The following is a 25,284-nucleotide window of genomic DNA, read 5'->3' as shown; positions in this document are numbered from 1 at the left end:
CTTCAATATTGAACCTTTTCACAATATTCTAATTTTCCGAGATCTTGAATTTGGGACTTTCATTAGTTGTCAGTTATAATCATCAAAATTAAAAGAAATAAACATTTGAAATACATCAGTCTGTGTGTAATGAATGAATCTAATATAAAAAAAAAGTTTCACTTTTTGAATGGAGTTACTGAAATAAATCAACTTTGTCATGATATTCTAATTTTATGACCGGCACCTGTACATGCAATGTACAAAAGTCTGAATGGTAAAATAAACATTATGCTTCTTTTATGAAAATGCACAGACTTCTAATCACATTTTTAAGGACACAAATGCTTCATTTTTATAGTAACTTCTATATGTTTTATAAACAAGCCATTGTAAAATGATACACTGTATTTAAGGCAGATTATGAGTAAAATAAATTAAACAGGAAAAGGTAAATGAAATAGAGTCTGCACAATTGTAAATTAAAAGTGCAATTAAAATATTTTACTCCTGTATATCTTATAATCCAGTTTTTTAGATTTAGATTCCTGGATTTTGACCAGTCTCTTAATACATAAGTATGTATTAATATTGTTTTGTCCTTGTTAGGTTAATTCAGTTTAACAACATAAATATGTTTCAGATTTCCTTTTAAATGAGGAACAATTCACATTTTTTTTTCTTCCCTCAGGGTAGTTTTTACTGCTTTCTTTTCACATTAATAGTAGTGAAAGAGGGGAAGCAGAAGTGCATTCTCACTCAAATCCCAACCATATGTACACTCTCCAAAATACCAAAGATAATAACAGTTCATATAGTTAAGAAATGCACAACATATACTGCCCTGCATAGAGTAAGATTCCCATGAGTACATAAGAGTAGAGGTGCAGGCTGGGGGTGGGGGGGACGGGGTGTTTCTCAGCATTGTTAACACAGATCGTAGCACTGTTCACTGGCAACACTGATCTGAGAAGCTAAAACTTTAAATATGAGGAGTAATCAAAAAGATTATTTTTAAATTAGTAATCTGCAGTATTTTACAGAAACATTTTTACATATAGTCTGCAATGGATAAAGAGAAGTTGTCTATTGTGTTTTTTCATATTTCAGCAAGAAATTACATTGTTTAATTGAACTGGAGTTGTGTATATTATAACTCTGCCCTTATACACTTGATACACTCAATTCTACAGTTTCTTATAAGTAAATATGACTGATATTTCCAGTAACTATTTCCAGGCGTAACTTTGGATTTGAGAAAAGTAGATTGTCTGCACAGGATAAAACAGGTGGCCTTTTGTAAGAAAATTCTTGTGGAAATGCAATGTGGCAGTGCAAGCCAGCAGGGCCAGCATTTATAACCACAGTTTTCATTTTTTAAGTATCCTTTTTGTGAATTATGCTACTTTATCTAGTTTTTTTTTTTTTTTAAGTTAGGGCCAAGTTATAATTGCAGTGGTCATCTTTTATTAAAAGGTAAAGTAAAATATTTTAGGAGACAGAAATTAAATTGAAATAACTTACTGTTTTTCTGCTTGTACTAATATCTCTGATATAGTTCTTGCATGCTTTTTGAATACATTGAGTTTTGAGCACAGCCAAAATCATCTTACTGTGGGCACTGACTATTGTTTATGACTAATCAAACATAGTGTAATCTTCCTTTATTTTAGTACATACTCGCTAAACTCTATGATGCACTAATCCCAAAACCAAATTGTCTGAGGCAAATATAATTCCATGAATTCCCATGATAGTTAAAATTATTGAACAATGTAGAAAGTCAGATATTTTAGCAGAGGAATTACAAGCACGACATTGTTACTGGAGTTACAATATTCAAGATTACTTCAGATATTGCATACTTACAATATATATTATTTATATTCTGTCATTGAATTTTGTTTCAGCAAATACACCCGTTCATTTTGTGTGCACAAACAACAAAATGTTTTTTCACATATATATAATGGAAAATTATAAAATACAGTAAACAAAAAAACTGTATAATGAATAATTTAATTAATGAGAAAGTAAACATTATGTTGTGATACTGATCTGAAAGTGTGGCTGCTTTGCTTTCATTTTCCTTAAAATATTTCAGTTATCTTTTTGTTTTGAAATTATTAAATTGACCAGGAAATACATAAACTAATTGTATTTTTGTTTGTTTGATAAAAGGTTTATTAAGAACCATTACTGTTGCCTGCCTGCGAAGTTTGGAAAACTGGAGATTCAACACCCAGATCATAATCGTGCATTTGCTCTTCTTTTTGACTTTTTATTTCATCATTCCATGTTATTTGTGTTGTTGTTTTGTTTATTCATGTTTTTGTTAAAATTGTGCTGAATTTGCAAAGGTGATTGAACAGACAAATTAGATGCAGATTCTGCAAATAAAAATAGATATTATACAAATAACCTAAATGTTATTTGATTTTTCTGCCAAGTAAAATATAGTTTCTTTAAAAAAAAATTAACAAATAATCAATATAGTTTTAATAATACTTATAATACACATTTTTTTATTTTTTATTTTAAATTTGTCACACAAATTTTTAAATGGCGATCAGAATGAACAGTAAATGATGGAATTTTGTATTTTATAATAATAAAGAAATATGGTTGTATATTGTAAAAACAGTGATGCCACTCCAACTCCAAAAAAAAAGAAAATTGAAACTGAAGTCAGTTATTATAATATTATTTGTCAATATGTTTGTGGCATAAAAACTGAATAAAATAACAAAATGGTATTAATAATTAGGAATACAAATGCATTAATCAGAATTTTGCAGCTGTTATACTAAATCATGATACCTTTCTTATACAGTTCTGTAGTGGGTTTAGTGTGTATTATGCTGACCACCTTGCTTGGCAACATACTCGCTTCACAGTGAATGAATAATAATAATAATACATTTATGTAGCACCTTTCCCATGCTCAAGGCACTTAGTGTTGTTAACACAGAGGAGCAGCAACAACATGCATGCGCCAGCGTCCCCTCCCTGTTGTTTTTTATGACACTGCTGTAATCCATGGCACATCACAAACTTTAAAGAAATATTAAGAAGCTAAATGTAGTGCAGCTGGCTGAATGACTTTTTATTGTATTGATTAATCAGACATCAGCAGAAAATGTAACTGATATCTCGACTGCTTTCCTTTCCTTGTCCAACGTTTTAAAATTACAACTTGCCCACTCCTATGCCTGTTTAGCCTTGCCTGTTACTGTGTTTTAGCATTTGTTTAAGAGCTCATTTCATGTCAGCAGACTGCCCCAATGGCATCGGCTGCTTGTACTCCATGACATTGAATTTCCATGTGGGATTTCTTTGACGGCTTCTTTCAGCTAACCTTTTATTTCCTGGATGGAATGTGAAAATCACACAGTAACTGAAGGGCAGTTCAAATCTAGGTGTCTAAAGCTGTGAGGCAGCATTGCTAATCACATTGCAGCCATGCCGAGGCTGACTCCCAATTATTATTCTTCTGTCCTATTTTCTAACCTGTTTATCTAGTTTAAAGCCATGGAACTATACAGTATCTACACATTATTCATTTCTATCTCCTTAACCATCTATTATTTTACTTTTACAGTGAGCTGGCAGTTCCCAGCTGATTTTGTCTATATCTCAGTACTGAACAGCCTAATCTTTTAGGCAAGCAGTTTATTTGCCATGGCAAGTGATGTGAAAATATTGTCCGCAGTGACATTTCTTTCATTGTCTGTGAATTGTCTAGAATAGCAGCTCTGGACACAAGTTGGGAAACAACACAACATATGTATCCACTTTCACTCATACTAGGTCAATTTGTAGTTGCCAGTAAACCTAACTTGTGCTCCAAAGACAGTGATCATGCCTATAGGGTGGTCCAGATCTAATTATGCAATTTTCATTACGCTATAACTTATTAAGTTTGTTACATAGAAAATCACCCGAAAAATCCTGGACCATCGAGAAGTATGTGAACTCACGACATGAAGAATAGTCTTTGGGCCGAACTGGAATCGACCCCGCATAAATCGAAGTCATCCAGACTATCTGGATCTGCATAATTAGATCTGGACCACCCTGTAGATTCAAACTAAGCACTAACAATGCACCATTGTTCATATCACAATCATGTTCTCTGTAGTATATGAACTTTATTTGAACTAGTTTTTAACACCTTAAATATTATAAAAATTCTTAATTATTTTTAATTGAAACTTTTTTTTTGTAAAGTTTATCATAATTCTTGTATTAAGTTGATTAGCATAGTACTATATGTTGTAGGATCGCTTCAAGGAATTTCAGGCATAAACATAAAAAAAGTATAATTTTGTTTGACTAATGTAGTTTTTCATCAGATGTTTATAAACAATATTTAATGCTGGTCATCAAGTATCATCATATTCATCTGACAAATCTAATTTACTCCTTAAGGATCTGTGCTGGTATGTGAAAAGTTGCTGGTTCAAATCCTATTGCTGCCAGAAGTGATCCTTCTTTGTTGGGGCCTTGAGCAAGGCCCATAATCTGAAAATTGCTCCAGGGGCACTGTACAATGGCAGACCCTATGATCTGACCCCCAGAGGTCATGCAAAAAGACAGTTTCTCCTTGAGGATTAACAAAGTATATGGAAAAAAAAAAGTGTATAAGAGGCAAATATAGATTTACTTTTGCTGTGCTAATAGGATGATGCATCTTTATAGCAACAAAAATTTTCTTAAATAATAATTTAATGCTAAACATATTAAGGAATTTTTTCCACACGCATTGGTTATTATTCAGGAAGCTCAATCAAATACTGAATTTTGGAGTTGATCATTTTTCTTTTGTTAGTTTGTGTTGTTTTGGTTATGTTAGTCTTCATCATGACTTTGAGTTTTCATGAATTGTACAAAAGTGTATTATTCAAATTATTTGCTCAAATTATATCCTTTTTAAAAATTTTATTGCACAAAGAAATATGATTAATTAGTAATATAAAGAACAATGTTAAACTTGCTTGCACAATACCAAATTTCTCTTGTATTTTTGGATATATAAATTTGTTTTTGCTACTTTTGTTTTTATTAGTAGAAAAATGTGTTTTGTTTCCAAATATATATTTGTGCCCTTTCGCAAACCATGATTATTCAGATTTTGGAAAAATGTAATGTAATTGTCAAGATATCAGTTTTTAAAAGTTATCCCATTCCCAAAAGCTTCAATACAGTTTCAGATTTTGATCAGATCAGACCAGTCTGGTTTCATTACTGAATTAGGTGGATTGGTGATTCTAAATTGGTCCTAGTGTGTGCTTGGTGTGTGGGTGTGTTTGTGTGTGTCCTGCAGTGGGTTGGCACCCTGCCCAGGATTGGTTCCTGCCTTGTGCCCTGTGTTGGCTGGGATTGGCTCCAGCAGACCCCCGTGACCCTGTGTTCGGATTCAGCTGGTTGGAAAATGGATGGATATTTGATTTTGTAAAAGATATATATAAATATAAATATAAATACAGAATATATACATATTTATATAATAGATCTAAAATATTACGTAGATGTATATACTGGATACTTTTAACTGGACAACAAATTCAGCAGTTGAGTTTTCAGTTGAATTATGTCTTTTATGGTTTATCTTCATAATATTACAAAGGGAACAAAATTGCTCCCCTCAAGTCATTCAATACAATCTGGCCCCTTTTTTCTCTTTTTAAAACTGCTCACTTGATAATCCTCTTGCACGGGTGTTGATGGCATAGATGGTTTACTATTCTGTGGAACATGTGTAAGTTACATTATGTATTATAAAATTTGTGTTTGGTCATTGTTCATGCCATTTGTTGTATCAAAATCTAAACCTTCAGGTAAATTAAGATTAAGCATGTAAATGAAGTGAAAATGGAGGTCTGTTTTCACTATGGACCAAAATATGTGTGTCTATGTATTTCTTAAAATATAGTAAACAATAGAGTGCTTTACCTCACTGTGCAAAATGTTATTAATTCTAGTAATCCATCTCTAAATAATGTTTTGCACCAAAAGACACAAGCTGCTATAAAGGTACTTAAGGTTTAGCATTGAAAATCCAACAGTTGTTATGTGGACACATACCAAGATAGTATGTTGTGCAAATTATTAGAGACTTTGCATTGCTTACCTTGGTAATAGTCACTCGAAATATCAAGTTTTTATTTTAGGTTTCAGTCCTTCCTTATAATTGATAGTCTTAGAAGTATTTCTAATACCAAAGAGTATAAAAGCAATAAACATATTCGGAATGAATGCATTTTAAAAGGCAAGTAAAATATGTAAAACATTTTAATTGCCGTAATGAGAAGTTGCAAGAGCCACTGTTTGTGTCAACAGTGCAACAGCAGCAGTAAAGTAATGGTCATACTGTAGATAATCAACTTTTGTTTCATTGATATTGTATAATCAATTTATAAAACTTGGGCCAGGCTGTTTGGTATTGCATGAACCATCAAATCTCCCATACACACACGAGTACACTAACCAGGGGACTAGAGAATAAGGGTTTATAAAAGTTTACAAAATGACAAATAAGAAAGAGACTAGCTAGTAATTAAAGCTAGTCAATAAAAATAGATCACCCTCCTGTACTTGCTATTTGTGGTATTTTGAGATAATGATTTTTGCTTAAACTGTATGGTATTTCATTGTGTAATCAAAAACAATGGGTTTAGAATACCCCTTATTTTAAATAAACAAAAATGATGAAATTTTTTAACATAATTTTGTAGTTCAACCCATTTTTTGTTTATTATTCCTTCATTTTGTATGATCTTAAGTAATAATAAAAATAGAATTTCACAAGAAATCCAACCGTTTATTGTTTTGAAATTTTGACTTTTCTACTTTTTTTATGTTGTATTTCTTTAGTTTTCAGTTTATTTTAGTGAACAGCTGTTATTACCTGATGCATGTTATCTTTAATAAAAGCAAAAAAAAGTTTAAAAATCTGTTCTAAATAAAGAGATCTTTTTTCTTTAATTTGTTAATTTTATCTTTCCGATCTCATGTTTACTATGGTCTCAGAATGTTTCTTGACTAAAAATGATTGAAATTATTGGCAAATAATGTGCATACTAAACATTGTATATTTTTATGGAAAACCGTTTTGGTCTTTATTTGCCCGGCTTCAAACGATGATGTGTTTTAATGTATATGTGTAGGCATTCCTTTTGACATTCCTTTTCATAGTTTTCTGGAGCACAAGTGATATTTATAAATCTGTATTTGGGAAGCAACTAAGAACTTAAGAGTAAGTTAAACAAAGTTTTATGGGCGGCATGGTAGCACAATGGGTAGTGCTGCTGCCTTGCAGTTAGGAGACCCTGGTTCACTTCCCAGGTCCTCTCTGCGTGGATTTTACATGTTGTCTGCGTGGGTTTCTTCCAGGTGCTCCAGTTTCCTCCTTCATTCGAAAGACATGCAGGTTAGGTGCATTGGCGATCCTAAATTGTCCCTAGTGTGCTTAGTGTTTGGGTGTGTGTGCCTTGTGGTGGGCTGGCACCCTGCCCAGGGTTTGTTTCCTGCCTTGCACCCTGTGCTGGCTGGAATTGGCTCCAGCGGAACCCCGTGACCCTGTGGTTGGGATATAGCGGGTTGGCTAATGGATGGATGGAAGTTTTATACATAAAACTCCACACTATGCATGCCTTATTAACACTAGAATTACCAAAGCCTACAAAAAAAACCTGTGATACCTGCCCACGTTAAATTCCTTTGCACCTCTCCGTCTGTGTTGTAAATGTGCCGATCAGCACAAGCAACATGCTATCCCATCCCCCACCTTCCGACGCAGCTCAGTTTGCAAAGAAGGTTTTCAGTGCTCAGTGTTTTATCTTGCCATGAAGTTCCTGGAGTTGTAGAGGGTAAATAATATATCATCATTTGGAATACATACATTTCATTTGTGTTTTGTGTCTACAACAATCTATGTAAACACATCGTTAAAACAGAAACGTTTTTCATGTTTTAGTAATAACTGACAAAATGTACACATGACGTGTATGATGTGCGAAGTCCAAATATCAAATAAAAACTTTCGCAAAAGGTACAAGTATAACAAAACAAGTGAGCTTTTATTCAAGAACCTAACCAAAGAAAAAGAAACCCGATTAGGGTAGGCTATTATTATGACAGCTTGCCTGGTGCAATACCGTATTAATATAATATGGGCTGACATCCTTCACAATTTAGTATGCTCTCTCTGATATATTTTTTGAATTTTAATTTTCAAAGACGTATGTTATTATTTTTTTTTTTTTAATTATTCCTTAATTTTGTACTAATCGACAAAGATAGTTTGCTGTGAATAATTAAATTGCATTCCTTGTCTGAATTATATATTGGGAGGTCTCTTTTACTTTGTTGTCCGATATTAGCTGAAAGTGCATTAATTGACAGAATCCAGAAATGATGACTATTGTGTCCGTCATCATTAATTAATTTGTTAAAGGAAGACTAGAAAAGTCAGGAAAATTCCTTTTAAACAAATTTCAATCTTTGCCCCATAAATAGTAGTATATAGGTGGATGTCTACATTTGAAAATCCATCAAACGGATTGGCGATTCTGAATTGGCCCTAGTGTGTGATTGGTGTGTGGGTGTGTTTGTGTGTGTCCTGTGGTGGGTTGGCACCCTGCCCAGGATTGGTTCCTGCCTTGTGCCCTGTGTTGGCTTGGATTGGCTCCAGCAGACCCCCGTGACCCTGTATTCGGATTCAGCGGGTTAGAAAATGGATGGATGGATATAAGTCAATCAAATAGAATACAGTAAATATATTTCACACTATAACAGGCTTACCTCTTCTTGTCTTGTTCTCAGAAGATTATTGGTAATGTTTTCATATTATACCTTAAAATATTTTTATTGTAGAGAAAATAGGCCCATACTAACAAATGCAATTTTGAGTCATCAGTCACTGAGACATCACTTCCTTTAATATGTGAAAGGAGAACCAAAATACTAAATGTAAATGTATATGGATTACACAAATATAATAGTAAATTAATCATGTAGTAATAATAATGATCATTAGTATACTTTCTTTTATCATTAAGAAATCCAAAATAAAATAGACGTTTGTTATTTTTAAAAATGACTTACAAACAGTTATTTCCAAGATTTATTACCAAATAGTTAATTATATCCAGTATTGTGCAGATCTAAATTGCCAAGATCAACTAACAGTTAATCCTATTAACCATGTTATTATTGTGTGTTTTGTGTTTTATAACAAAACTTATAAACTAATACTGCCTTTTAATTATAAAATACGCCTTAAAATGTTTAGAATTTTTGTATTCTTACCTTGACCCAATTATTATTATAGCAAAGACTTTGTTCGTGTGAGTTACTGAAGTTTATCACTTTTTACATTTTGTTTGAACACACAGAATATACTATTTCAACCCACTTGAGCAGTGATTGCTGTTTAAACCTACTTATTTAATATTTATTTTACAATTGATGAAATAATAACGTCTTGTTATATTTAAAATACCAGATTTATGAAAAATAACACTATAAAGTATTCCATAGTGCATTATACATTATATTTGATTAGGTCAGAGTATAATAAGTATACATACCTTTTTTGGAGGAAAACAAGTTACTGCTTTAGGTATATTATTTTTTTTTTATAAACCTGAATTGTCTTTATAGAATATTTCTCTGTTTCACATAAACCCTTTCATAGCAACCTGTATCACAAAGCAATTTCCAAACCACACAGAAATGTAAAATAACAATTTACAATAAACAATTTGAGTATATTTGCTCCTTGTCTCCACCCCCATTATTTACTGAGAAAAACATGATACTGTATATCTTGAAATTAATCTACAATTGAACCACTGAATGAAGCTTTGTTGCTTATGATGTTCTTGAATTGAATAATAATTTCATAATAGGGCAAACACGCTTTTACACTACATAATTATGCTAACTGAAATGGCACTCAAAAAAAGAAGTCTTACATAAAAATATTTAACATCCTTTGATTATATCAATGCCAACTTTTACAGAATAGTGTTGTATGTTCCCTGCTGATTTCAACTAGGAAGTTTGAATCTGTCCGTCATGCCATTTCAGACTTGCTTAAATCCCAATCTATAACAGGACAATTTTCCATACCCTAACACTTACAGTAGACCAGTGATTGGCACTGATGAGTCATTTCCACGAGACAGGGCATGAAAATTAGCCATTCCACTAGTTTTCTTCTGGTTTTCATTCCACATCCCAAAAGACATGCAAGTTAAGTGAAAAGGTCACCCTAAATTAACCAGTGATATTTCACAATTTTACAGCTGAATTGCCTCACATAAGGCAGCTGTTTTAACGTTAGTTAAACTTTATCAAATAAAGACAAAATACAGTATTGTAATTGTTAGATTCCTTGTTTAAAATGTACAGCCTTATTATTTATGATTTAATTTACCAGTGAAACAAGGAGGTCATGTTAGGGAGACTTTGAATTTTTATAAGCTTGTACAAGCTACAGCTTTTGAAATCAGTTTTGCATATTTTAACAAGGTTATGCCAAATAATGAAGGGCACTTTTTTCTTGGAATTATTTAAGTAAGTCTTCTGTTATTTCATGGTACCGTGACATCCAGCATGTGACCAAAGAATGAGGCGTCCTCCTGAAACAGCAGATTTGTAAAGAAGGACATTTTTGTAAGTGAACATTAATCTACCAAATAACAAAAACTTAAAGTGAATGCTGTTTTGATTCAGAATACATTTGTCAGGATTATATTTATTGGGTAAGGCTTGGTTCCCTTATCAGTGGCCTTATAGCACAGTTTCATGACCTCTGCCCACAGCTGTCTAGTTGATGCAATGCACTCCTTTCCACAACTTTGAGAAAAATACTCCTCTGTGTTTTTTGTTTTTTAAAAAGTAAGCAAAAAAAAAAAATCTATGCAACAGGAAAGTTATTTATATGAAAGGCACTAAAATTGTTTCATCTTGCATCATTTGTCTCATCTTTCAAATATTATATATACACTCCACAAGAATTGCCAAATTATCATTGCAATCTATCCATTTAACCTGTTATTTTAATATTTGCTGACTCAAGGCATTAAACATGTATTATTAATAATAATGACTAGAATTACTTCAGTATACAGTATGTTGATTTTGTAAAGCCGTCAGCAATCCATAAACATTAAATAATTTAATACATGGTTATTTATTTTAAATTATACATTGTAACCTGTAGTACATGGGTTCATTTTATATTGCCAAGTTAATATTGTTAGACTTTCCAAAAATATACACTGTGTCTCTTACATCAAATTTATTTTCACACTTTAAACAGATGTGAGGATGCATTGTTGTTCTTATCTTTACAAACCTCATAATGGATTATTTAGATTTCTTCAGCTATGATATTGTAACAGTGTTTTTCAGTGTAGTTGTCATCTTCACTTTGCCTGCTTCTCCTGCTTTTTATCATTTTCTTATCTGCCACTGACTGCAACAGTTGGGTCTAGTTTAATAATAATAATAATAATAATAATAATAATTCTTTGCATTTATATAGCACTTTCTCAAGGGCTTGCTTAAGGGCCCAACACAGCAGATTCCCTTTTGGCATTTGCAGGATTTGAACTGGCAGCCTTCTGACTGCCAGTTTACCATGTCTACCATGTCCATATGTCCGGCACTCCTGTAACTTGATCAAAACGTGACCTCACATGTGGTTCTACCTTCTTTTAATTCAAGTATGAAGAAACTGGAAATACCAAAAGAAAAACAATTGTTTATAAGAAATGTTAAGAATACAAGCTTTAAAAGTTTATTCGATAAATTATCACAAATATTTTTCTTCTAAAAATGTATGAATTTGTATTTAAAATGTATATAATGCTTAGGCATACCCATTTATGAGGTTTCTTGTTGTCTCTGTGATTTCTTTTCAATTCTCTTGGTGTTTAAACTCAGAAGACCATGTACTGTAGGATACAACTGGTTGTTAAAACAGGTTTGGTTTCTGTTTTGCACACATAATACTGATGGTATATTTAAATGAGAATAGAAGACACACATTATTTCCCTTTGAGCAGATTTTCAGTTACTTCCATTTTAAGTGGCTTTTATTTTAGAAGCTATCTCCATTCCTCAGGGTCTCCTTTACTGGTAGAGTGGTGCTTTTAATAATGTAAGTCAAGGCAGGAACCTGTCCTAGACAGTTCACCAGTGCAATACAAGGCTGATGCTCTCACGCACATGGGTCATATTTACAGACAAACCTAACCTGTACATTTTAAGAAATGATGGTGAAAACTCCAAGTTGAAAATCAGCTTGGACATATGCAAACTCCACACAGACCTCAACGAGGCAGTGGTCTCTAGGTATATAAGGTAATCATAGTAACCACTATACTATCTCTGCCACCACACTTATAATCAAAATTATTTTTATGAAACTTTTTTTTTTTTTGACAATCATAGCTGGTTCTTGTTCTCCATACCATTTGATATGCATGCACTTTAAATACTGTCTCATTTATATTAAATACTGTATAAGCACAATTAGACAGGTACTATCTGCATACTTGAAGTAACATTTTTCAGGCCACTATTGTTCAGATTCAGAAATGGATTATCTATAGTATTGACTTTTTTCTTTTTTTTTTTTTTTTTTAAATTAACAGCACTAAACACCATTAACTTGGTTCATATGTACATTACAAACAAAACTATCTAATTGACAAGGATCACCAGCAGCTATATATATAAAACAGCAAAAATGTGGCTTTTCACAGCGGCGTTATGTAAATGCATTTCAATGGAATTAGGGTAATTGGCACAATTTGGTATTTAGGTTTGTGTCTTGTTTATGTCTAGTGTTGAAATTCTACTATATATTTTTCAGATACTTGCACTAGGCTTAAATACAGGCTTTAGGTATATGGAAAAGATTTTAACAAATCCATTTTTCTCAGCAGCTTTGGTTTCCTTTATTTTTTATTAAATATTTTTAGCTTACACTAAACTTTTCTGCATTTTATGACTCTTCAAAATTTTGCCCTTCAGAATTTTTTTTTGGTTACTAAACCTGTATGTATGCAAATAACTAAAAGAACACATTTCAGTTTTATCACTGCCACTTCAAATGTTAAAAGAGAGATTCTTACCATAGATATGAGTTGTCCTTATTTCTTGCCGTCCTGTCAATGCATCAATACTGTCGAAAAGATTGTATGCCCGCTTGCTGTTCTTAATTGTGTCATTTGCTTGCTTTTGCAATGTACATCTATATAATGTATTACCATTTCAACAAAGTCCTTATATCATTTGTAATTTATGTTCATTTTTATTTTAACCTTATGTTTAAAAAAAAAAAAGAGGATATGCATGAAAGTTATGTAATAGGATATGGTCTCTACTGAGTTGTTCAGTGGAGCGTCTACTTAAAATATGCCCCTATTTTTGCAAATAAAGCACTTTTGATGTGCTGCTGTGCATTCCGTTTTGACCTTTTTTTTTTTTTTTTATATAAACTTATCACAATCTTGGAACTTTCCACAATTTTATTTTAAGATAACAGATGTTATTTTATCATGTTTAAAGATTTATATATGAATGAAAACATGGAGAATTCAATTGAATAATTAGCATGAGTTAGAGATGAAATATACAGTACCACTTTAACTTTTTAGAATTCCAAATATGCATGCTTTATTATCGAGTGCCCGTTGCCAGTTAGTTAAATCAACACAATTAAAGCAATAATTTAGATTCAGCTGATTTAACACAGCCAAGAATGATTATAGTCAACACTGCTCAATAGAAAACAATTCACTTTTGTCCCTTAACATCAGACTTAAGTTAAATATTTATCATTGCAACAAACGTATAATGCCACAATCAAATCTTGAAGAGATCAGGAAAAAAACTTCTTGATAAATCTCAGTCTGGAAACGACAACAAAGCCATTTCATTAGCTCATTGTCTTCACTAAATCACAATCTCCAAATGATAAAAACTTGATATAGTAGTGAATATTCCTAGGAATTACCAGCTTCCCTGAACTTCAGTTCTCAGTATCAGCAAATTGTCAAGGACGATTAACAGTCAACAGTCTAGATCATATAGGAGAACAATGATCCAGAACACAAAGTCCTATATGAGAATGACTGAAGAGAAGCAATTTCTCTATACTCAGGTGGCCATTTTTTAACATTACATTTTACTTAAAGATGCAGTGCATCCGGAAAGTATTCACAGCGCATCACTTTTTCCACATTTTGATATGTTACAGCCTTATTCCAAAATGGATTAAATTCATTTTTTCTCCTCAGAATTCTACACACAACACCCCATAATGACAATGTGAAAAATGTTTGAGTTTTTTGCAAATTTATTAAAAATTAAAAAACTGAGTAATCACTTGTACATAAGTATTCACGGCCTTTGCCATGAAGCTCATAATTGAGCTCCTGTCTGAGTTTTTCACCTGGTCTCCACCTGGTTTTCTGATTTTTCAACCTACATCTGTTAAATATGCAGGTTATGTTGCTCATCAGTTCTGATTTGCTGCGTGTGAGTGAAGTTTAAGTGTGTGTGTGTGCACTCAGTGCTCCGGGGAAGGCTGTCAGTCCCCATCATGCTAATATCAACTAAGTCTATTTCAGATTGTTAGATTATGTTACAAAGATCATAGAAAACATTGACTATATTTAAGACTGCAAAATTCTAACAGGCAAGAAGTCCTCATTGATTTTGTTGTCATGAATTTTTAGCAAAATCATTGCTGCACCATTACTTGACTTGCAGGCACCTCGTTTACTGCTTATCAAACAATTTCTTCAGATTTTTCTTGATAAACCGTAAACATACTTATCAAACCAGATTTGCTATAAGTAGTTTTTGCCTCAAATTATTCATTACAAAGACATCTTATAGCATTTAATGAGAAACTGAGCACTATCTGTTGATATTAAAAGCATATATATATATATATACACACACACACGTGGACAAAATTGTTGGTACCCTTCAGTCAATGAAAGAAAAACTCAAAATGGTCACAGAAATAACTTTAATCTGACAAAAGTAATAATAAATAAAAATTCTATGAAATTTAACCAATGAAAGTCAGACATTGATTTTCAACCATGCTTCGACAGAATTATTTAAAAAAATAAACTCATGAAACAGGCCTGGACAAAAATTATGGTACCCCTAACTTAATATTTTGTTGCACAACCATTTGAGGCAATCACTGCAATCAAACGATTCCTGTAACTGTCAATGAGACTTCTGCACTTCTCAGCAGGTATTTTGGCCCACTCCTCATGAGCAAACTGCTCCAGTTGTCTCAGGTTTGAAGGGTGCCTTTTCCAGACGTATATGTATATATATATATGTATATGTATGTGTGTGTGTGTGTGTATGTATATATATATATATGTGTATATAATATGTGTATATATATATATGTATATGTATATATATATATGTATACATTCATATACGTCTGGAAAAGGCACCCTTTTATACTATATATACTAATAAAAGGCAAAGCCCTCACTCACTCACTCACTGACTCATCACTAATTCTCCAACTTCCCGTGTGGGTGGAAGGCTGAAATTTGGCAGGTTCATTCCTTACAGCTTCCTTACAAAAGTTGGGCAGGTTTTATATCGAAATTCTACGCGTAATGGTCATAACTGGAAGCAGTTTTCTCCATTTACTGTAATGGAGATGAGCTTCAACGTCGTGGGGAGTTTCGTGTGACATCATCACGCCTCTCGTAATCACGCAGCACATAGAAAATCAGGAAGACCTCAAAAAAGCGCTGAAGAAAACATATAATTGAGAAGGCAGCGAAACAATAAGCGAGCGAGTGACATATACAACCATATTGATGAGTTCTGCTACTTCGGAAACAAAGCACGATGTAAACCTACACTTTAAATTAAGTTCATAGACAGGCTGCCGCTGGCGTTTGTAATTTAGTGCCTGCCCATATAAGGCCGTCCGTCAGCGGCAATCCAATAGCAAACTCCCACTAAATATTCACGGGTTAAGGACTGTGCTTATGCAGAGGAAGATGAGATGGTCAGCGTGGTGTTTGGCACAAACTCAGCGAAACTGCGAGAGAAAGTTTTAAGTGCCAGGACTAAGGTAACATTAAATAAAGCTATGGACATAGCACGAGATGGCACCAGCACAGCTGGGAACCTTCGATGCAAGTACACAGAGTGGCTCACGTGAACTGACGCAGTGCACAGATAAGAAGCAACAGTTCCAAAGAGCGCTGAACAAAAACCGAATTACACAAATATGAAGCGTCTGATAAGCATATTCATAAATGCAGCTACTGTGGAAACAAAGCACACGGTGGAAAAAGTCAATGTCCCGCTAAAGGAAGACAGTGTAAAAAACCCGTGCATGCAGTGTGTCAGGTCTCAGATAAAGAAGAAGACGAGCTGTTTATTGATGCAGTAAGAAACGTATCGATGAATGAAACCTGTCATCTTTACAACGATTGACAAACACGGAATGTAACTTGAACACAACACATCCTACAAATACGAACCTGATTGAAAGAAATAATGATAATCAAATCCTTGATGACAGCAACACTCAGTATCAATCAATCAATCAACATTTATTTATATAGCACATATTCATACAAAAAAAAAATGTAGCTCAAAGTGCTTTACAAAATGAATAGAGTAATAGAAGACACAATAAAAGATAACAGTAACAGTAACAAAACAAATACTGTATATTGAAAGTCATGTTACGTTATTTTTAAAATGTTCCCTTTTCTTTTTCTACCTTTTTTAACACACTACTTCTCCTGCGATCGCGGGTATATATATATATATATGTATATATATATATCCCGCTCTACATACTCGAATAATGGATACTTTATTCGCCATCAATGATTGTTTTGGTAAAGCCATACTCAGTGTATTCATTAGATGAACTGTAAAAAAGTAAGAGCGAGGGGAGGATGACTCATTGAGGCATGCAGGCTGTAGTCTTGCGTCAACTCTATCTGAATTGCGATCACATTTGAAACAATATATCTTTTCAAGTTCTATTTAGTCCATATGTGTCAAACTCAAGGGCGCGGGCCACATCCGCCCGTGTAATTATATCCGGCCCGTGAGATCATTTTATATACTGTATTATTGTTATTAAAGCCCGGGTATATGAAGCGCTGGTAACACAATAAACTACAGATCCCATAATGCAGCGCTTCAGCTGCCTTGCCGAACACTTACCACATTAATCAAGTCTACCTTATGATGCTGCAAGTTATTGCGAAGCTACAGTTATTGCGCACTGAGTTTGCACGGCGCTTTGGTGACTTTGAAGAACAAAAAAAGTCCTTCTACATGCGGCTCGAACCTTGTGCATGTTTGGTAGCACATATCTGTGTGAGAAGCTCTTCTCAGTGATAAAGACTAACAAAACAGCACACAGGAGTCGCCTCACTGATGAGCACCTGCAATCCATCCTGAGAATCTCCACAACACAGAACCTCACACCAAACAGAAACGAACTTGTGGCCAAAAAAAGATGCCAGGCGTCCAGCTCTAAAATGACATACGTGCAATAACAAATCAAATCATTCAGTTGTCTTTGCTCATAAGAGCGGGAGTCAACCGTTTTAACAAACAGCGTATTGCACTGATACGAAATAGCTGTGTGTGTATATATGTAGATATGTATGTATATGTATATATATGCTTATATGTGTGTGTGTATGTATGTATGTATGTGTATATATATATGTATATATATATATATGTATATATATATGTATATGTATATATGTATGTGTATTTCTGTGTATATATGTGTGTGTATGTATGTATGTGTGTGTATATATGTGTGTGTATATATGTAGATATATATATGTATGTATATATGTGTATATATATATATATATATATATATATATATATATATATATATATATATATATATATATATATATATATGTTTATGTGTGTGTGTGTAAATATATATATATATATATATATATATATATATGACAACAACACTCAACACTCACAACAGTGACAAAACAATTACATTGACAATCAGGTTACGTTATTTTCAAAATGTTTCCTTTTCTTTTCATTGCATCTTTAACACACTACTTCTCCGCTGCTGAAGCTCGGGTATTTTGACTATACTATATAAAAGAAAAAGGCAACTTTCCTTTCTTTACACCTTTTTCCTTTTATCCCAAACCAAAGCCTTTCTCTCTTAACACTGCAGAGGACACAAAACTAATTTTCTTTAAATGCCGGTAAGGCACATTACCAGAGGCACAAATTTGAATGTTCACATAGAAAATGTAATTTCAATGTACCTGTACTTCTTAAAAGCGTTAATGTTTTACTGTTTAATAACTTATAGACTATAATTTATTATTTTTCCCTTGCACTCAGTGACCAAACCTATACACACACATATAGACACATACAAACATATACACAAGTATATGTATGTGTATATATATACACACACACACATACATACATACATACATACATACATACATACATACACACATGTATATAATTTATGTGTGTGTGTGTGTATATATATGACAGCAGCAATCCAAGCTGTGAGAAAACAGTAAAAGGGCGCGTGTCAGACGTGTGGTACATTTTCTGATGCAGCTACCGAAAACAACCATGGCGCTGCCGCCAAATACACAAAACAATTACTTTGACAATCATGTTACATTATTTTTAAAATTTTTCCTTTTCTTTTTCGTACCTTCTTTAACACACTACTTCTCCTCTGCCTTGGTATTCTGTTAGTGTATATATATATATATATATATATATATATATATATATATATATATATATATATATATATATATATATATATATATATATAATGTGTATATGTATGTATGTATATATATATGCAGGGTGGGCCATTTATATGGATACACCTTAATAAAATGGAAATGGTTGGTGATATTAACTTCCTGTTTGTGGCACATTAGTATATGTGAGGGGGGAAACTTTTCAAGATGGGTGGTGACCATGGTGGCCTTTTGGAAGTCGGCCATTTTGGATCCAACTTTTGTTTTTCAATAGGAAGAGGGTCATGTGACACATCAAACTTATTGGGAATTTCACAAGAAAAACAATGGTGTGCTTGGTTTTAACGTAACTTTATATTTTTTCATGAGTTATTTACAAGTTTCTCTTTGTGTACAGCCATTGACATGTCGCAGAGCTTAACACGTGAAGAGTGGATAGAAATTGTGTTGATGTCTGGTGAACGCAGTAACCGGGTCATTGCAGCAGATTTCAATGCAAGACACCCTACGAGACCACCCATCTCCCATGCTACAGTTAGCAAACTGCATGAAACTGGTTCAGTGTTGGATTTGCCAAAATGTGGACGCATGAAAACTGTCACTAATGAAGAAACATCAGTGGCTGTCCTAGCTTCATTCAGCAAGAGCCCACAGCATAGCACTCGCCGCATGTCAATGGAGAGTGGCATTAGTCGAACTTCCCTTCGCGGATATTAGCTACTCACAAATAGCACCCTTACGAACTCCAGCTACAGCAGCATCTCAATGAGGATGACCCAGATCGGCGTACTGAATTTGCACAATGGGCAAAACAAAAATTGGAACAGTACCCTCAGTTTACGCAGAAGATTTTGTTCAGTGATGAGGCAAACTTTTATGTGAATGGTGAAGTTAACAAACAAAACCACCGCTATTGGTCTGACACTAACCCACATTGGATAGATCCCTCCAAGACTGTTGGAGCAAAATAATTGATGGTATGGTGTGGTATATGGGGTACAAAGATAATGGGGCCATTCTTCATCAATGGAAACCTCAAGGCCACTGGATATGCGAAATTGCTACATGATGATGTGTTTCCCTCTTTATGCACTGAAACTGGCACGTTCCCTGAGTTTTTCCACCAAGGTGGTGCACCACCACATTATGGGTGTCAGGTCTTAGCATTCCTAGATGAACAGTTTCCTGGAAAGTGGATTGGTCGTCGTGGGCCAGTTGAATGGCCCCCAAGGTCTCCTGATCTGACCCCCTCAGACTTTTATCTTTGGGGTCATCTGAAGGCAATTGTCTATGCTGTGAAGATATGAGATGTGCAGCACCTGAAACTACGGATACTGGAAGCCTGTGCTAGCATTTCTCCTGCGGTGTTGCTATCAGTGTGAGAAGAGGGTTGCATTGACAATCCAACACAATGGGCAGCACATTGAACACATTTTATAAGTGGTCAGAAACTTGTAAATAACTCATGAAAGAATAAAGTTACTTTAAAACCAAGCACACCATTGTTTTTCTTGTGAAATTCCCAATAAGTTTGATGTGTCACATGACCCTCTTCCTATTGACAAAACAAAAGTTGGATCCAAAATGGCCGACTTCCAAAAGGCCACCATGGTCACCACCCATCTTGAAAAGTTTCCCCCCTCACATATACTAATGTGCCACAAACAGGAAGTTAATATCACCAACCATTCCCATTTTATTAAGGTGTATCCATATAATTGGCCCACCCTATATATGTGTGTGTGTGTATGTATGTGTGTGTGTGTATATATATATATATATATATATATATATATATATATATATATATATATATATATATATATATATATATATATATATATATATATATATATATATATATATATATATATATATAATGTGTATGCATACACACCTCTCTTGCAAGAGAAATCAGATTAGTACTTTATTATTCTCACAAAGAGAACAGTCCCTCCCTTACCTCAAATCAGACATTGTACTGATCAGTAGTCCCAAAACAGGTCTTTTTTTTCTGATCTCTTGCAGAAGAACTGTATATTGATCAAGGACAGTCTTCTTGATTAGACACAAAATTTTAAATATCATGACTTATGTACTTAGAGCACTCCTTATTAGTCATTAAGTCTAGGTATAGGGGTTCAGAGAGTGTACATATGCATTTTGTATGGAAAATTATTTTAAGCAAGACTCGGGTTTTCAGTTTTGGTGCATTTCCCTTTTAAATCCTGGAGAAAAGTGACTGAGATTTAACTAATTTAATCCGGCAGAAAAAAATGGCATTTTCATTTTATGTTTATCTTCCATATAGGTGAACTTTCTTGAAGAAAATTTGAAACAAGCTGAAGAGAAAGGAAGTGGCATAAGCAAGACAAAGTATGTCAAAAAACCAATGACAACATTCAAAGGACAATTGCTTAACATCAGGTATGTCAAATAACTAAAGCATTGATGAATAACAGATGGAATCTGAATAATTTATTATTTGATTTTAAATGATGGTTAGACATTTGATAAATGGATACTTTTTCAGTCTTTTCCTTTCTAGATGATCAGTTTCATAGTGAAAAATTGAATAAGATGGAACCATCAAGATATTTCAGCTTTTCCTCCCAATTTTCCAAATATTACCTATAGAATATATTCCCAAAAAATCCATTAATATATGCATATATCTTGAGGCTCTTGAGGTTCTTCCTACTAAACCTCCATTATGAGGCTCTCCGTGAATATTCTTCCCATGCCAACATGAACTATTCCATTTAATCTCTGGTTCAAAATGGCAGATATGTGTTTCATTTGCTGATCTATGACAAAGCACTTTTACCCTAGGCCTCATAATGGAACAGAAAATCTAAACACATCTTGTTCAGTACATTTTTTGAGATGCACCCTAAATGCTCACACTTCTGAAAAGCTTAATGTATCAGTAGTGTTATTCAGACTTTTCTTGGATACCCGGGGCTCTGTTGCAAGCTGGATGAGTTATTGGATGAGTTTATCAACACATTGAAGTAGTGCTATATCAACTGCCTTTCAGAGAACCTTCAGTTTCTGAAGCCCAATGAATAACTGTGCCTTTTGTCCACAGCGTTGTCTCTATATACATTTTCTACCACCGGTGAAACTTTATTACTATCCCCCTTGTCCAATACAAAAAAATTAACCGCCTGTTGTTTCAAAATAATAACATGCATTGCTATGAATTGAGTTTCATTGATCTATTTGATAGATAGATAAGGCACTACATCATAGATAGAAAGGAGAAAGTACTTTGTTGACAAAGGAAAATTAACATTTTTATTTTAATTTATGATTATTTTGTGAACAATATTTTTTTTTTCTTTAATTTTTCAGCCCTGCAGAAGAATTGAACTTTGGATCTAGAGATGGTGAAAGAAAATGTAAAATAATATTATACAATGTGACTAAAAATGTAGTAGCCTTTAAGGTAAATATTTTTATATGGGCATACTGTACACACTGCATGTTTTTTAATAAAATGCACATATTTAAAAAGGCATATCTTGCCTATAGAGAACACCTCATCTTCAGCTGAAAACTTAATTAAATCTAAATATAACTTGATTTCTATGTAGTAAAAAATCATTTTTAAGCAATATTTCTAAGCTGGAACTCTTTTATAGAAAATGCTCCCCACCCCACAACCCCACTACTTCTTCATGGCCCCCAAACCTTTTAGCATATGGTTTCTGTTTGTGTTTTCTCCAAGATTTTTTGTGTACTGGTAATGGTCACATAGTATACATATGTCTGCTTTGTGCAGTGAGCTACACAAGATTTTTCTGAAGACCACAATATAAAAGCAAAGCATTGCAGTAACATTAAATAATAAATTTAGATTAAGATGAGTTTGAGCTTTTTGTTACATACAAAATACGTATTTTATTTTTGATATTAATCACAAATTTTACAGGAAGTAAGAATATTAAATAAGAGTATCAACACCACGTGCATACTAAAAACGAAAAGGCTCAGCAAAGACTTGTTTTCCTGAGGAGGCAAAAGAGATTTGGGATGGGAAGCAAAACACTGGTTAACTTACACTGCTACGTTATTGAAAGTGTCTTGACTCTGGTACTCCCAAATTTACTTAATGTGGAGAAGGACAAAAAATTGTAATTGCCTTTACTACACTATTGGCACGTAGTCTTATCTTGGTCAACTGGAAGAATCCTAACTTTCCTATTCCTAAGTCAATGGGTAACTGATGTTTTATACTATTTAAAAAATTCTAATTCACACTTAAGAGGATCTGTACAAAACTTTTTCAGAACCTGGCAGGATCTATTCAATAACATTTTAGAATAAGCATTTAAATTTAAGAAGCAGGTTCTCTCCCCTCTTTTACTCCATTTATCTTATCTTATCTTATTAATTTATCTATTTACTTATTTTTACTAGCTTGAAAGTTTTACTCTGCTGGCCTAGCCTAGCTGGGTGAGGGTTGATTTGTTTCAAACCTTTCTATATAAAACTTGAGTTATTTGTATGAAATGCGATTTGATTTTAATAAAATCAATAAAATAAGAAAAAAGAAAGTGTCCTGACTGGATGCATAATGGTTTGGCTTGGTAACCTTCACTCCACCTACTTTAGCTAATCCTACCTACCCTGTACTGTGTACTCTATCCTCCTGCTGGTTTTTGTGTAATTGTACTGTGTGTTACTTTCTTTTATTATTATTATTATTATTATTTATTGTTGTTTTTGTTTGTTTGTTTGTTTGTTTTGGGTTTTTTATGTTTAATGATGCTTTTCATTTATGTATCTTCAGCTACTCTTAGATATTTACTGTATTGTATCACTGAAGTTGTGATACAAGAATCTCACTCTCCTCTTCCAATATAAGTAAGAAAAAATCAATTTAATTTTAATATTTAATATTGGATTAGAAGAAAATGTTGATCAGTCTGTAAGTAATATTCATTGGCAACTGATATACAGTCAAATGAAATCAAATCAATTTTTATATGTCACGTACAAATTATATATACAGTACAGTGATTTATAGTCAGCTCATCTATACTAATAAAAGGCAAAGCCCTCACTCACTCACTGACTCATCACTAATTCTCCAACTTCCCGTGTAGGTAGAAGGCTGAAATTTGGCAGGCTCATTCCTTACAGCTTACTTACAAAAGTTAAGCAGGTTTCATTTCGAAATTCTACACGTAACCGTCATAATGGTCGATAACGTCCGCCATGTTCAACTTTCTTATTTATGGCCCCATCTTCACGAAATTTGGTAGGCCACCTATCAAATTTCGTGAAGATGGGGTCAGCCTTCTACCTACATGGGAAGTTGGAAAATTAGTGACGTTGGAAAGTTCAATATGGGGGCCGACAGTGGCGTCATACCATCGAAATAAGTACGATATAGTACTTACACGAAATTTGGTAGGTGGCTTCCCTGCGCTAACCAAAACCAATGTACGTACTTATTTCGATGGTATGACGCCACTGTCGGCCGCCATATTGAACGTTCCAATGTCACTAATTTTCCAACTTCCCGTGTAGGTAGAAGGCTGAAATTTGGCAGGCTCATTCCTTACAGTTTACTTACAAAAGTTAAGCAGGTTTCATTTCGAAATTCTACGCGTAACGGTCAACAACGTCCGCCATGTTGAACTTTCTTATTTATGGCCCCATCTTTACGAAATTTGGTAGGCGGCTTCCCTGCACTATCCAAAACCAATGTACGTACTTATTTTGGTGGTATGATGCCACTGTCGGCCGCCATATTTAACTTTCCAACGGTCTTGGTTACTTATGGGCCCATCTTCAAGAAATTTGGTACACGGGTTCCCAACGCTAACTGAATCCTACTTACGTACATATATACGTCCATAGCCTGCAGCTCGGTCACCATGTGAGGCGGCATTGGGTCCCCCATCCCAACGCCTCCCACGTTGTTGGCTGCCTGCCTATATAAGGCTGTCCATCGTTCCGGTCTCTACATTCCCTTCCTTGCTTCGCCACGGGATTCACGTCTCCCTGCTGATAACTACAGCCTTTTTATTTAATCCACGGCTTCCCCGCTGTTTTATTGTTCGTTTATTACGATTACAGTTATTGTGTAGGTATTTTAGACTTACTTTAAATTTGTTCAGGTACCCATTTCCTTTATCGTTCCAACTGTACCCCCATTAACATGTCTATCAAGGTGATCACCATCGATCAAAGAACTGTCACTTACCGAGTGGTTTCCATGCCCAGAGATGCCACCTGCCTTTTCCATTCTCTTTGTTACATATTTCACGGCCATATCAGGCTCACTCTTGATATCCGGAGGAACATTGTGTCTTCTGTATTGAATGACTGGGACAGGTTCAAGGTGTGAACTGATGACGGTACAGGAAATAATTCAACTACACGGGAGCACTAGAAGAGTGAAATGCTTAAACCCTTCACCTATGGTTCTGCATGTGAGTTGATGGCTGCCGCT

General features: G+C 33.9%; 1 protein-coding gene and 1 long non-coding RNA gene across 2 annotated transcripts in view; one reads left to right on the top strand and one right to left on the bottom strand.

The window, feature by feature from the left end:
- Positions 1–25,284, top strand: part of mospd2 (motile sperm domain containing 2) — a 103,248-nt gene that overhangs the window by 60,968 nt on the left and 16,996 nt on the right. Inside the window, exons 10-11 of the mRNA XM_039743591.1 lie at positions 21,127–21,242; positions 22,173–22,266. Coding sequence (XP_039599525.1) covers positions 21,127–21,242; positions 22,173–22,266 — 210 coding nt within the window. The remainder of the gene's footprint in view (positions 1–21,126; positions 21,243–22,172; positions 22,267–25,284) is intronic.
- LOC120522865 lies at positions 11,276–13,417 on the bottom strand. The gene is made up of 3 exons (XR_005632527.1): positions 13,134–13,417; positions 11,874–11,948; positions 11,276–11,728 (listed from the first exon to the last, which is right to left on the bottom strand). It is a non-coding gene; the product is annotated as an uncharacterized LOC120522865 (long non-coding RNA).

This window comes from Polypterus senegalus, chromosome 2, assembly GCF_016835505.1.
Source record: "Polypterus senegalus isolate Bchr_013 chromosome 2, ASM1683550v1, whole genome shotgun sequence".
NCBI classification, from domain to species: domain Eukaryota; kingdom Metazoa; phylum Chordata; class Cladistia; order Polypteriformes; family Polypteridae; genus Polypterus; species Polypterus senegalus.
Note: the sequence above shows the minus strand (reverse complement) of the source record. Positions and strands in the feature narration are given on the sequence as shown.